This window comes from Salvelinus fontinalis, chromosome 7, assembly GCF_029448725.1.
Source record: "Salvelinus fontinalis isolate EN_2023a chromosome 7, ASM2944872v1, whole genome shotgun sequence".
Classification (NCBI taxonomy): Eukaryota; Metazoa; Chordata; class Actinopteri; order Salmoniformes; family Salmonidae; genus Salvelinus; species Salvelinus fontinalis.
The window spans coordinates 64,103,452-64,116,999 of NC_074671.1; the positions used below are offsets into that span (position 1 = coordinate 64,103,452).

The 13,548-nt window shown below is 42.2% G+C and overlaps 1 protein-coding gene across 1 annotated transcript; it reads left to right on the forward strand.

Annotated features, from left to right (window-relative positions):
* The first annotated feature begins 8,063 nt into the window (after positions 1-8,063).
* LOC129860111 (zinc finger protein 239-like) lies at positions 8,064-12,247 on the forward strand. The gene is made up of 2 exons (XM_055930430.1): positions 8,064-8,088; positions 10,858-12,247. Exons 1-2 carry the CDS (start codon positions 8,064-8,066, stop codon positions 11,955-11,957), a joined length of 1,125 nt encoding a protein of 374 aa, XP_055786405.1. The 3' UTR covers positions 11,958-12,247.
* Positions 12,248-13,548: the final 1,301 nt, after the last annotated feature.

Sequence of the window (13,548 nt, forward strand, 5' to 3'; positions counted from 1 at the left end):
CAGGTGGTCCTAGATCCAGAGGTGCTTCCTCCATTTCATCATCTTCCATGGCTGCACCGGTGGTGGTCATACTCGTGGATGATGTTGTAGAGGGTCTCACTGCACCGGTGGTGGTCATACTCGTGGATGATGTTGTAGAGGGTCTCACTGCACCGGTGGTGGTCATACTCGTGGATGATGTTGTAGAGGGTCTCACTGCACCGGTGGTGGTCATACTCGTGGATGATGTTGTAGAGGGTCTCACTGCACCGGTGGTGGTCATACTCGTGGATGATGTTGTAGAGGGTCTCACTGCACCGGTGGTGGTCATACTCGTGGATGATGTTGTAGAGGGTCTCACTGCACCGGTGGTGGTCATACTCGTGGATGATGTTGTAGAGGGTCTCACTGCACCGGTGGTGGTCATACTCGTGGATGATGTTGTAGAGGGTCTCACTCCACCGGTGGAGGTGATGGTCGCACTTGTAGGTGACGTTGAGGGTCTTGATGCACCGGTGGCGACAACACTTGTGGATGACGTAGTAGAGGGTGTGGCTGTAAAATTGCCACTCGTTGCCCTAGGCACAATACATGGATCCAGAAAAGAAAGAATGTGGCAGAAGCGCCAAGGCTGCTGGCCTGAAGATGCTGACCCATACCTCTTCTTCTCTTTCTCTGCCCTTCTCTCTCGCTGATACCTGTCCCTGAGTCCTCTCCACTTCCTCCTAGTCTTCTTCTACATAGACATGAACATGATAAGCCAAACCATTACCTAGCATAACTATAGTTATTAGATAGCAATCATGGACATGTCACCTACTGTACACATAGACACACACACACATGGTTATCTGACCAAATTATCAGGGGTACAGTAGTATCTACCATTTCTATTACTATTTATCTAGCATACACACTCACACTCTTTCAAACATGATTATTTGGTAAAGTTATCAGGGGTAGTAACTAGCATAATTTACTTGACTATTTCTTTCACATACACACACACACACACACACACCTCATTGGCTAGGTTAGCTAGCTAGCTAACGCTAACTAGCCACATCTATCACAAGCTCGCCACTAAACTGACCTGGCAATCCTACTATCGTGAACACTTGTCTCCAAGCAGCATTTTTTGTGTTTGTGTCCCTGTAGCTGTCAGCAGTTGTGTCAAAAAGACACGGTTTTGAGGATACTGCGAAAATGATTCTCTCCTCCATGTGTCCAACGGCTTGCGACCATTTGCAAAAGGTACCTGCATCAGTATAGTTGCCTAGCTGCGCAAAATGTTATGCAGCAGTGATGCAATGACACAGTCGGTGTGTTCGAAGCGTTAATGTTAGGCCTACCAACTAGGCTAGCTAGCTAGCTAACAGGTTACCATAGCACATTGTACAGAATATATTTACCATGTAGTATGTTGAGTTTTATGTGGATTAGCTAGCACGCTAGATAGTTTTCTGACCTTGACTAGCCACTGTAGCTAAATTACCTAAAATAAACTAGCAAATAGCTATGTTATGGTCGCTACTCGCTAGCTAGCTGGACTCACCTTTGTGTGAAGCTAGCCACATTAACGATGATCCACAATAGTATAATTTACGGTTTGCCTTCATAATAAAAGTCCCCCATCGGGGAAAAACAGGGTATGGTCTATCTTGTTTTAGTTATACAAATCTTTCGTGTTAGCATGCAATTTTATAGCTAGCTGGATAACACAATAACTAGTTAGCAAGGCCTAGCTAGCCATAGCTTAAACTATGGAAAGCATGATGATAACTACTATAGGATAACATAGTGTCCAAATTGTCATACATTCTTCTTCTCTACCACAGATTTCCACAAGGTCTCAGACTCCAGGATGGGAAATACTTACTAGAAAGAAACATACGACAACAGACAGTTGTTGATTTCCATTGTTATTTGTAATGTTAAAAAGGGGAGAAAAAGACAATCCCGTTTTTCTAAATTAGCTACAGTGCATTTGGAAAGTATTCAGACCCCTTGATTTTTTCCCCACATTTTGTTATGTTACAGCGCTATTCTAAAATTGATTAGATAAAAGTTTTCCTACTGCAATCTACACACAATACCCCATAATGCCAAAGCGACAAGAGTTTTTGTTTAATTATTTAAAAAATTCAGCATAAATAACTTATTTACATAAGTATTCAGACCCTTTTCTATGAGACTCGAAATTGAGCTTTGGTGCATACTGTTTCCATTGATCATCCTTGAGATGTTTCTACAACTTGATTGGAGTCCACCTGTGGTCAATTCAATTGATTGGACATGATTTGGAAAGGCACCACAGTTGACAGTGCATGTCAGAGCAAAAACTAAGCCATGAGGTTGAAGGAAATAGCCGTAGGGATTGACAGGATTGTGTGGAGGCACAGATCTGGGGGAAGGGTACCACATTTTTTTTGCAGCATTGATGGTCTCCAAGAACACAGTGACCTCCATCATTCTTAAATGGAAGAAGTTTGGAACCACCAAAACGCTTGCTAGAGCTGGCCGATAATAGCTGTGCAACAACACTCCCCTTTCAACCTGACAGAGCTTTAGAGGATCTGCAGAGAAGAATGGGGGAAATTGCACCTAAATCAACCATTTATCGGATCATCAAGAACTTCAAGGAGAGCGATTCAATTGTTGTGAAGAAGGTTTCAGAGCGCCCAAGAAAGTCCAGCAAGCTCCAGGACCGTCTCCTAAAGTTGATTCAGCTGCGGGATCGGGGCACCACCAGTACAAAGCTTGCTCAGGAACGGCAGCAGGCAGGTGTGAGTGCATCTGCACACACAGTGAGGTGAAGACTTTTGGAGGATGGCCTGGTGGGCAGGAAGGGCAGCAAGGAAGCCACTTTTCTCCAGGAAAAACATCAGGGACAGACTGATATTCTGCAAAAGGTACAGGGATTGGACTGCTGAGGACTGGGATGAAGTCATTTTCTCTGATGAATCCCCTTTCCGATTGTTTGGGGCATCCGGAAAAAAGCTTGTCCGGAGAAGACAAGGTGAGCGCTACCATCAGTCCTGTGTCATGCCAACAGTAAAGCATCCTGAGACCATTCATGTGTGGGGTTGCTTCTCAGCCAAGGGATTGGGCTCACTCACAATTTTGCCTAAGAACACAGCCATGAATAAAGAATGGTACCAACACATCCTCCGAGAGCAACTTCTCCCAACCATCCAGGAACAGTTTGGTGATGAACAATGCCTTTTCCAGAATGATGGAGCACCTTGCCATAAGGCATAAGTGATAACTAAGTGTCTCGGAGAACAAAACATCGGTATTTTGGGTCCATGGCCAGGAAACTCCCCAGACCTTAATCCCATTGAGAACTTGTGGTCAATACTCAAGAGGAGGGTGGACAAACAAAAACACACAAATTCTGACAAACTTCAAGCATTGATTATGCAATAATGGGCTGCCATCAGTCAGGATGTGGCCCAGAAGTTAATTGACAGCATGCCAGGGCGGATTGCAGAGGTCTTGAAAAAGAAGGGTCAACACTGCAAATATTGACTCTTGCATCAACTTCATGTAATTGTCAATAAAAGCCTTTGACACTTATGAAATGCTTGTAATTATACTTCAGTATTCCCATACTGTGGGAATATTTTCTCTCAGCAGAGCAACTTAAGAACACTCCAACATATACACACAGGAGAGAAGCTTTACTCCTGCTCTGACCGTTGGAAGAGTTTCTCTCAACATGGCCCCTTAAAAAGACACCAACATATACATAAATGTGAGAATCCTCATCAGTTCTCTGACTAGCTAAGATTAAAATCATTCCATCACTTAATTATCAAAAGATTCTAACACACTCTATTGTAATCCTATTGTTTCTCACTGTGAGAGAACTGTGCAGAGGAAAGGGAGCATCATAGAATGTTAGCCTCTCTTTACTTTACTGATCACCTATTCACCTGGTCAGTTTTGGTGTGTTTTGTTAGCTTCTACTTTAAAGATATTGAGATTACCTTGGATTTGTCTTTAGGACGAATATCCTCTATGAGGCTGGTTGACTGGGTGGTACTGCTTCCCTCTGCAGTTTTCTGTGGGAATGAGCTAGTAGACACAACATGTATCAGATAGAGATGGTGTGATGATCAGTTTTCTGTGGGAATGAGCTAGTAGACACAACATGTATCAGATAGAGATGGTGTGATGATCAGTTTTCTGTGGGAATGAGCTAGTAGACACAACATGTATCAGATAGAGATGGTGTGATGATCAGTTTTCTGTGGGAATGAGTTAGTAGATACAACATGTATCAGATAGAGATGATGTGATGATCAGTTTTCACCATTCATTTGGGTGGATAGTCATTAATGATGAATATGTTTGGATAACTTACATGAATTTGTACTGGTCAAACTCTTCTTCCCTTTTGTATAATGAATTACCAAAAAACGATCTTTCAAGTGACATATTTGCTGTTTTTCTGAAGCTGAACAAGACAGGAAGTTGAAATGAGCATCACAAAGCTAAATCTGACCTATTCTCTAACATGTTTTATCAGCATAAGCAGCTGTGAGACCTGCTAGAGTACTGCAACTTTATTGATCTACTGAATCATTGTAGTTATGGGGGTTAACTTTACTGTAAATATAATGCTTTTGTTAAATTCATGACATTCAAATACATATCTGTATTTATCTACTCAATACGTGTCACGACACCTCTACACATTGGGACAAGCCAATTTGCTAGTCACCAATATTCTCTAAATCAAATCAGTGATGACTGTTCAACAGTCTTATGGCCTGGAGATAGAAGCGGTTTCCTTCTCTCTGTCCCAGCTTTGATGCACCTGTACTGTCTCCGCTTGCAAGATGGTAGCAGGGTGAACAGGCCGTGGCTCGGTGGATGAGGTTCTTCATCTACCAAATAAAATGTTATTGATCACATACATATGGTTAAACAGATGTTATTCCGAGTGTAACAAAATGCTTGTGCTTCTAGTTCCGACTGCAGCAATATCTAGCAAGTAATATCTAACAATTCCACAACAAATACCTAATACACACAAATCTAAGTAAAGGAAAGAATAAGAATATATATGAATATATGGATGAGCAATGTCAGAGCGGCATAGTCTAAGATGCAATAGATAGTATAGAATACAGTATATACATATGTGATGAGTAATGCAAGATATGTAAACATTATTAAACTGGCATTATCTCTGTGGCCTTCCACAGAGACCATCTACAATGCATATGGAATGTTTGAAAAACTTAGACACTAAAACAGACACCCCTTTAGTTTTCTTGAACCAATAAGGTTAATTTGTCTTGCTAATCAAGTTCACTTTATATTTTACATGCTTCAGCAGTAGTTAGTCCATCAGTCCAATACATGTCGCTGTTGCAATACGGCAGTGGGAAACAGGAAGTTCCGGGTTGGCGCCACCATTCTTCGGAATAAAGAAATCGACAGAACGGTGTTGTCCGTTTCGCTTTATTACTACAGGTATGTAATAGCACGTTTAAACTGTCTATTATCGAAAGAACGTCATAACGTATTAGATAACACATCCTTCAAGATATTATTACGTTTGGGAAAGGTTTTGTGTAATTTCTCGTGTCAAACCGAGTGAGTGAAGAACGTGATAAATATTTGACAAGCACACGGAGCGGGGTCCACCACACGTTCATTTGTGAGGCTTTCCAGGTTCATACATAACACAGTCGTGTTCGCCTGGGGATGTTCAGTACAAAAACGTTGTGGAAAGTTGCAGATAGAAATGCCCTGAATAGAACTGACATGATTCCTTAGAATCAGAGGCATGTTTGTTATACATAATACATTTCTATCTGAATGTGGCCAACGTCTCCCTCCCCTTCCTGGAAGCAGCCATGGTACCCGCTTGTCCCTAGCTATGTGAAGCTAGCCAGAATAACGATTAACCACAATTTGGAATTTGCGGTTCTCAACATAAAAGTCCCTCATTGAAAGTGATGCAAACTGATACAAATAGTGGAATCATTTCAAATGTGGATTAGGCAACACGAAACATTGTTAGAATGTTGTTAATTTAAAATGAATTAGAATGGCGCCAGAGTAGATGGCTGCCGTTTTATGGTTTCCTAACCAATTGTGCTATTGTGTGTTTTTTGGCATTATTTGTGGGTAATCTGCCTCTACCCTCAGTCCTATTAGACAACGTACAATCATTGAATGACAAAATAGACGAGCTTCGATCACAAATAAACTGTAATGTCTTATGTTTCACCGAGTCGTGGCTGAACGATGACACGGATAGCATACAGCTGGCAGGGTTTGCACTGCATCGGCAAGATGGAACAGCTGCCTTTTGTAAGACAAGGGGTGGCGTCTGTGTATATTTGTAAACAACAGCTGGTGCACGAAATCTAATATTAAGGAAGTCTCAAGGTTTTGTTTACCTGAGGTAGAGTATCTCACGATAAGCTGTAGACCACACTATTTACCAAGAGAGTTTTCGTCTATATTTATCGTTGCTTTCTATTTACCACCACAAACCAATGCTGGCAGTAAGGCTGCACTCAATGAGCTGTATAAGGCCATAAGCAAACAAGAAAATGCTCATCCACTCCTAGTGGCCGGAAGCTTTAATGCAGGAAAGCTGAAATCTGTTTTCCCCCATTTCTACCAGCATGTCACGGATGCAAATAAAACTAATCTAGATCACCTTTACTCCACACACAGAGACGTGTACAAAGCTCTCCCTCGCCCTCTATTTGGCAAATCTGACCATAATTCTATCCTCATGATTCCTGCTTACACGGATGTGGCAGGGCTCACAAACTATTACAGACAACAAAAGGAAGCACAGCAGCGAGCTGCCCAGTGAGCCTACCAGACGAGCTAAATTACTTCTATGCTCACTTCGAGGCAAGCAACAGCATCAGCCGTTCCAGACGACTGTGATCACGCACTCCATAGCCGATGTAAGACCTTTTAACAGGTCAACATTCACAAGGCCACAGGGCCAGACAGATTACCAAGGACGTGTACTCCGAGCATGCACTGACCAACAGGAAAGTGTCTTCACTGACATTTTCAACCTGTCCCTGACTGAGACTGTAATACCTACATGTTTCAAGCAGACCACCATAGTCCCTGTGCCCAAGAACACTAAGGCAACCTGCCTAAATCACTACCAACCCGTAGCACTCACGTCTGTAGCCATGAAGTGCTTTGAAAGGCCGGTCATGGTTCACATCAACACCATTATCCCAGAAACCCTAGACACACAACAATTTGCATACCGCCCCAACAGATCCACAGATGATGCAATCTCTATTGCACTCCACACTGCCCTTTCCCACCTGGACAAAAGGAACACCTACGTGAGATTGCTATTAATTGACTACAGATCAATGTTCAACACCATAGTGCCCTCAAAGCTCATCACTAAGCTAAGGACACTGGGACTAAACACCTCCCTCTGCAACTGTCCCCAGGTGGTAAGGGTAGGTAACAACACATCTGCCACGCTGATCCTAAACACGGGGGCCCCTCAGGGGTGTGTGCTCAGTCCCCTAATCAGCCAATTATCAGCCAATTATTAGTGCCCTGTCTTCTTCAAATTGTGTGCTATGGTTTGTAAATATTTAACACCGCTATCTAGGGGCCAATAACTGAATGACACTAATTGGTTCAGGACTCCAGCACTGCAGGTGGCGCTAACTATGTGGTGTCAACGTACTTCCGTTCAGGCAGTGCAGGTGCATGGGAGAGAGACAATTTCAAGGTTGCATTACTGTTTTGAAGCAGAACGTAATGATTATCAGTTTTCTACATGTTTAATAATATTCAGACACATTCAGTTGTTTCCATCTTTATCTATAAATGTTTCAATGGTGTGAACGGGAAATACAATTGGAGTTAAATAATACAGTGAAGAAAAGGTTATTCAGGAAAATAGTACATAGTGCTGCCTAAAACATACTGCAACCTTGTGTTTTCAATGTTTAGCTACCTGATCTAATATAATTTTTAGAGAATAAAGAAAGTACCAGAACTGTCAAGACAATAACCTTTGGGGTCCATTTTCTCTTCATTACTACAGGCCAACTCCGATTATGTCTGAGGCCGGTAACATCAAAAGTGAGGATAAACCCAATCTACAGTCACTGGGTCCTGATTGTGACAGTGCAGCCCAGTTTACACTGCAGGATCCAGAGATGGCATCAGTGAAGCTGGAAGACTGCAGTCAAACACTGGAGCTGAATGTCAACATTAAAGATGAAGAAGAGGAGGAGAAGATTGGCGAATCTGTTTATGATGGTAAGAGCAGGTTCTGTCAATAAGTTATCTTCATAAGTTAGACCTCCATAAGTTATTGACAGGTGTAATTCTGTAAATCTGACATCACACATCCTTGAACAAGTTCTATGAAATGAGCCTGTGTAGTTTCTAACCCTTGTGATAGTGAGTGGAGGATTATATGAAATGAGTCTGTGTAGTTACTAACCCATGTGATAGTGAATGAAGGATGATATGAAATGAGTCTGTGTAGTTACTAACCCTTGTGATAGTGAGTGGAGGATTATATGACTCATAATATTCACCCCTGTTTGCCCTCAACTGTTGAACAGCTTTTAGGGCCAACCCCATTTAGTCGACTGGTCGATTGTTTGGTCGATAGATAGCCTATTGGTCTACTAAGCTTTTTTTAATCGAGCAGTGGCAAATATATAAATTGCTTATATACATTACCAGTCAAAGTTTGGGCACACAAATCAAAATATATTTTAGATTTTTCAAAGTAGCCACCCTTTGCCTTGATGATAGCTTTGCACACTCTTAGCATTCTCTCTACCAGCTTCACCTGGAATGCGTTTCCAACAGTTTTGAAGGAGTTCCCACAAATGCTGAACACTTCTTGGATGCTTTTCCTTCACTCTGCGCTCCAACTCATCCCTAACCATTGGGTTGGGTTGAAGTCGGGTGATTGTGGAGGTCAGGTCATCTGATGCAGCACTCCATCACTCCTGGAAATGTGTTTTGGGTCATTTGCCTGTTGAAAAACAAATGATAATCCCGCTTAGCGCAATCCAGATGGGATGGCGTATCGCTGCAGAGTGCTGTGGTAGCCTTGCGGCTTAATTGTGACTTGAATTCTAAATAAATCAATGACAGTGTCACCAGCAAAGCACCATCACAGCTCCTCCTCCATGCTTCTCGGTGGGAACCACACATGCAGAGATCATCCGTTCACCTAGTCTGTGTCTCACAAAGACACAGGTTAGAACCAAAAATCTCAAATTTGGACTCATCAGACCAAAGGACAGATTTTCACCGGTCTAATTTCCATTGCTCGTGTTTCTTGGCCCAAGCAAGTCTCTTTTTCTTATTGGTGTCCTTTAGTAGTGGTTTCTTTGCAGCAATTCAACCATGAAGGCCTGATTAACGCAGTCTCATCAGAAAAGTTGATGTTGAGATGTGTCTGTTGAACTCTGTGAAGCATTTATTTGGTCTGCCATCTGAGGTGAAGCTGGAAGACAGGTATACCTGTTAATTGAAATGCATTCCAGGTGACTACCTCATGAAGCTGGTTGAGAGTATGCCAAGAGTGTGCAAAGCTGTCATCAAGGCAAAGGGTGGCTACTTTGAAGAATCTGAAATATAAAATATATTTTTATTTAACTTTTTTTGGTTACTACATGATTCCATATGTGTTATTTCATAGTTTTGATGTCTTATTATACAATATAAAAAACGGTAAAAATAAAGCAAAACCCTTGAATGAGTAGGTGTGTCCAAACTTTTGACTGGTACTGTGTATATAAAATATGTATGGCACACGAGACATTTGTCTGAGTGGATCTGATACTATTTCTGATTGTCTTAACTCACCGTCACTGTGGAGTTTCTCAGATAAAAAATGTTCAGCTCAAACAGCAAGTGAGCAAAGTCTGTTTCTACAAAAAAATCCAGTTCTCTACCTTTTAATAACCACTCAGTATGAAAGGGGGAAAAATGTCATGCTTTGATCCGGTGGAAACGTCTTACTTCTTATCCCTTGTGCAAATAGCCTACAGCTGTGTCTGTCTGTCTGGAGCTGTCTGTCTGGCAACTCTAAGGGTCCAAAATATTTTATACAATGTTGCAAGTTTGCTAGCACAGGCCAGACCAAATGAATAGTTGATACAATGTTTCAAATTTCTTGCAGACAGGCCATGTGTAGCCAGTTTGATTGTTAGGATAACTATTTTCATCTGGATATTTTCAACCTGCAGGCTGCAATGTTTTTATTTGTTGGCTTTATGAAAGCTAGCTTTACATATTGGCAATAGAAGTTACTTTTAGATTTGTATCATTTTGATAGAATTTTGATTAACCACATGACATTGATTTGAGATATGAAGACTTTATTATGAATGAAATTAAACTGTTCCATGAAAATGTGCATATGAAAATCATAACTGGCACGCAGATCAGTAGAAATGTACTATACATTGGCACTCAAAAAGGTTGCCGATCGGCAACGTCAGGAGCATAACGGAAGGCCAGCAGCAGCGGGAGGAGGAGAGTCGGGAACAGATTTTTTTAAACTTCTGGTTAGGCTATATTGATCTCTGGCTGCCTCTTGAGTAATTTGTGTCTTCATTTTCAATCGCAGTGCTTAAAGCATCAGACAAGCTCAGTAGCCTCCATATAGTTGATTTTATTTCAACACATATGTATGGAAAAATACACGTTTTAAAATTAAAACATTTGGTCAAATGAAAACAAGACTCTCGGTCGACCAGGAATATTTGTTTTTGTCGGGACAGCCCTAATAGCTTTATTCCCTGTATTGTACAGCTTACTGATATGAAGTTATATGTATATCACCCCAACTGACTGGTTCTTCTCATGTTGTTCACACAGGAGCCCATGTTGAGACATTCTCTATATCCGGAGAGCAACAGCAGGAAGATCACAGAGATAAGAGGTCTCACCACTGCCCACATTGTGAGGAGATTTTCCCAATTCTATCAAAACTAGAAATGCACTTAAAAATACACACAGGAGAGAATCTGTATTCCTGCACTGACTGTGGGAAGAGTTTCACAACATCACAGGCTCTGACAGTTCATCTGCGAGTCCACACTGGAGAAAAACCTTACTCCTGCTCTATCTGTGGGGAGAGTTTCTCTCAACAGAGCAGCTTAAAAACACACCAACGTGTACACACAGGAGAGAAGCCTTACTTGTGCTCTGACTGTGGGAAGAGTTTCTCCACATCAAGCAGCTTAAAAACACACCAACGTATGCACACAGGAGATAAGCCTTACTCCTGCTCTGACTGTGGGAAGAGCTTCACCTCATCAAGCAGCTTAAAACAACACCAACGTGTACACACAGGAGAGAAGCCTTACTCCTGCTCTGACTGTGGGTCGATTTTCTCTCAACACAGCACCTTAAAACAACACCAACGTGTACACACAGGAGAGAAGCATTACTTCTGCTCTGACTGTGGAAAATGTTTCACAAGATCAGTTGAGCTAAGAGTTCATTGGAGAACACACACAGGAGAGAAGCCTTACTGCTGCTCTGACTGTGGGAAGAGTTTCTCTCAACAGGGCCACTTAAAATGTCACCAGCGAATACACACAGGAGAGAAGCCTTACTACTGCTCTGACTGTGGGATGAATTTCTTTCAACAGAGCGGCTTAAAGTCACACCAACGTATACACACAGGAGAGAAGCCTTACGTGTGCTCTGACTGTGGGAAGAGTTTTTCAAATCAGAGCAACTTAAAAACACACCAACGTATACATAAAGGAGAGAAGCCTTACTCCTGCTCTGACTGTGGGAAGTGCTTCACAACATCAACTGAGATAAAAGTTCATCAAAGAAGACACACAGGAGAGAAGCCTTACTTCTGCTCTGACTGTGGGAAGAGTTTCACCCGATTGGCTACCTTAAAAACACATCAATGTATACATAAAGGAGAGAATTCACATCACTTCTCTCAGACCAGCTAAAATTAAAGTCACTCCATCAATTAATCCTCATCTCATAAAAGAAGTGGTAACAATGAATTTGATAACATTAAGAAAGAGCAACACTATTGTAATCATATTGTTTCTCACTGTGAGTGAACTGTGAAGAGGAAAGAGTGCGTTATAGAATGATGTCATTGGAAATTCTATCCTTTTTTTAATGCGCCTTGTGCACATGTGTTGATGTTGGGGTGGTGCTGGAGATGATGAATATGAAGTTGAAACATTTTAGAAATTTCCCATTAAGGCAAAAACAATAGGATGGTGGTTGGTCGGGTGGATAGATGGTCAGCATATTTCATGAACGTCTAGCAACCCAAAGGTTTCATGTTCAAATCTCATCACGAACAACTTTAGCATTTTAGCTAATAAGCAACTTTGCAACTACACTACATGACCAAAAGTATGTGGACACCTGCTCGTCGAACATCTCATTCCAAAATCATGGGCAATAATATGGACTTGGTCCCCCTTTTGCTGCTATAACAGCCCCCACTCTTCTGGGAAGGCTTTCCACTAGATGTTGTAACATTGCTACGGGGACGTGCTTCCATTCAGCGACAAGAGCATTAGTTAGGTTGGGCACTGATGTTGAGCGATTAGGCCTGGCTCGCAGTCGATATTCCAATTCATCCCAAAGATGTTTGATGAGGTTGAGATCAGGGTTCTGTGCAGGCCAGTCAAGTTCTTTCAAACCGTTTTTGACAAACCATTTCTGTATGGATGTCTATTTATGCTCAGGGGCATTGTCATACTGAAACAGGAAAGGGCCTTCCCCTTGGTGCCACAAAGTTGGCAGCACAGAATCATCTATAACGTCATTGCATGCTGTAGCGTTAAGATTTCCCTTCACTGGAACTATGGAGCATAGCCCGAACCATGAAAAGCAGCCCAAACCATGAAAAGCAGCCCCAGACCATTATTCCTCCTCCACCAAACTTTACAGTTGGCACTGCATTGGGGCAGGCAGCGTTCGCCTGGCATTCACCAAACACAGATTTTTCCGTCAGACTGCCAGATGATGAAGCGTGATTCATCACTCCAGAGAACACGTTTCCACTGCTTCAGAGTCCAATAGCGGCGAGCTTTACACCACTCCAGCCAATGCTTGGCATTGCGCATGGTGATCCTAGTCTTGTGTGCGGCTACTCGGCCATGGAAACCCATTTCATGAAAGTCCTGACGAACAGTTCTTCTGCTGCTGTTATTTCCAGAAGCATTTTGGAACTCGATAGGACAGGCAATTTTTACGTGCTACGCGCTTCAGCACTAGGCGGTCCCGTTCTTTGAGCTTGTGTAGCTTACCACTTCACGGCTGAGCCATTCTTGCTCCTAGACGTTTCCACATCACAATAACAGAACTTACAGTTGACCAGGGCAGCTCTAGCAAGGAAGAAATTTGACGAACTGACTTGTTGGAAAAGTGGCATCCTATGATGGTGCCACATTGAAAGTCACTGAGCTCTTCAGTAAGGCCATTCTACTTCCAATGTTTGTCTATGGAGATTGCATGGCCGTGTGTTTGATTTTAAACACCTGTCAGCAGCGGGTGTGGCTGAAGTAGCCAAATCCA

Excerpts from the sequence above, each read along its gene's own strand:
- LOC129860111 (XM_055930430.1), top strand. The coding sequence starts at position 8,064 with ATGTCTGAGGCCGGTAACATCAAAA. Across the intron at positions 8,089-10,857 it reads TGAGGCCGGTAACATCAAAA|GAGCCCATGTTGAGACATTC; the intron begins GTGAGGATAAAC and ends TTGTTCACACAG.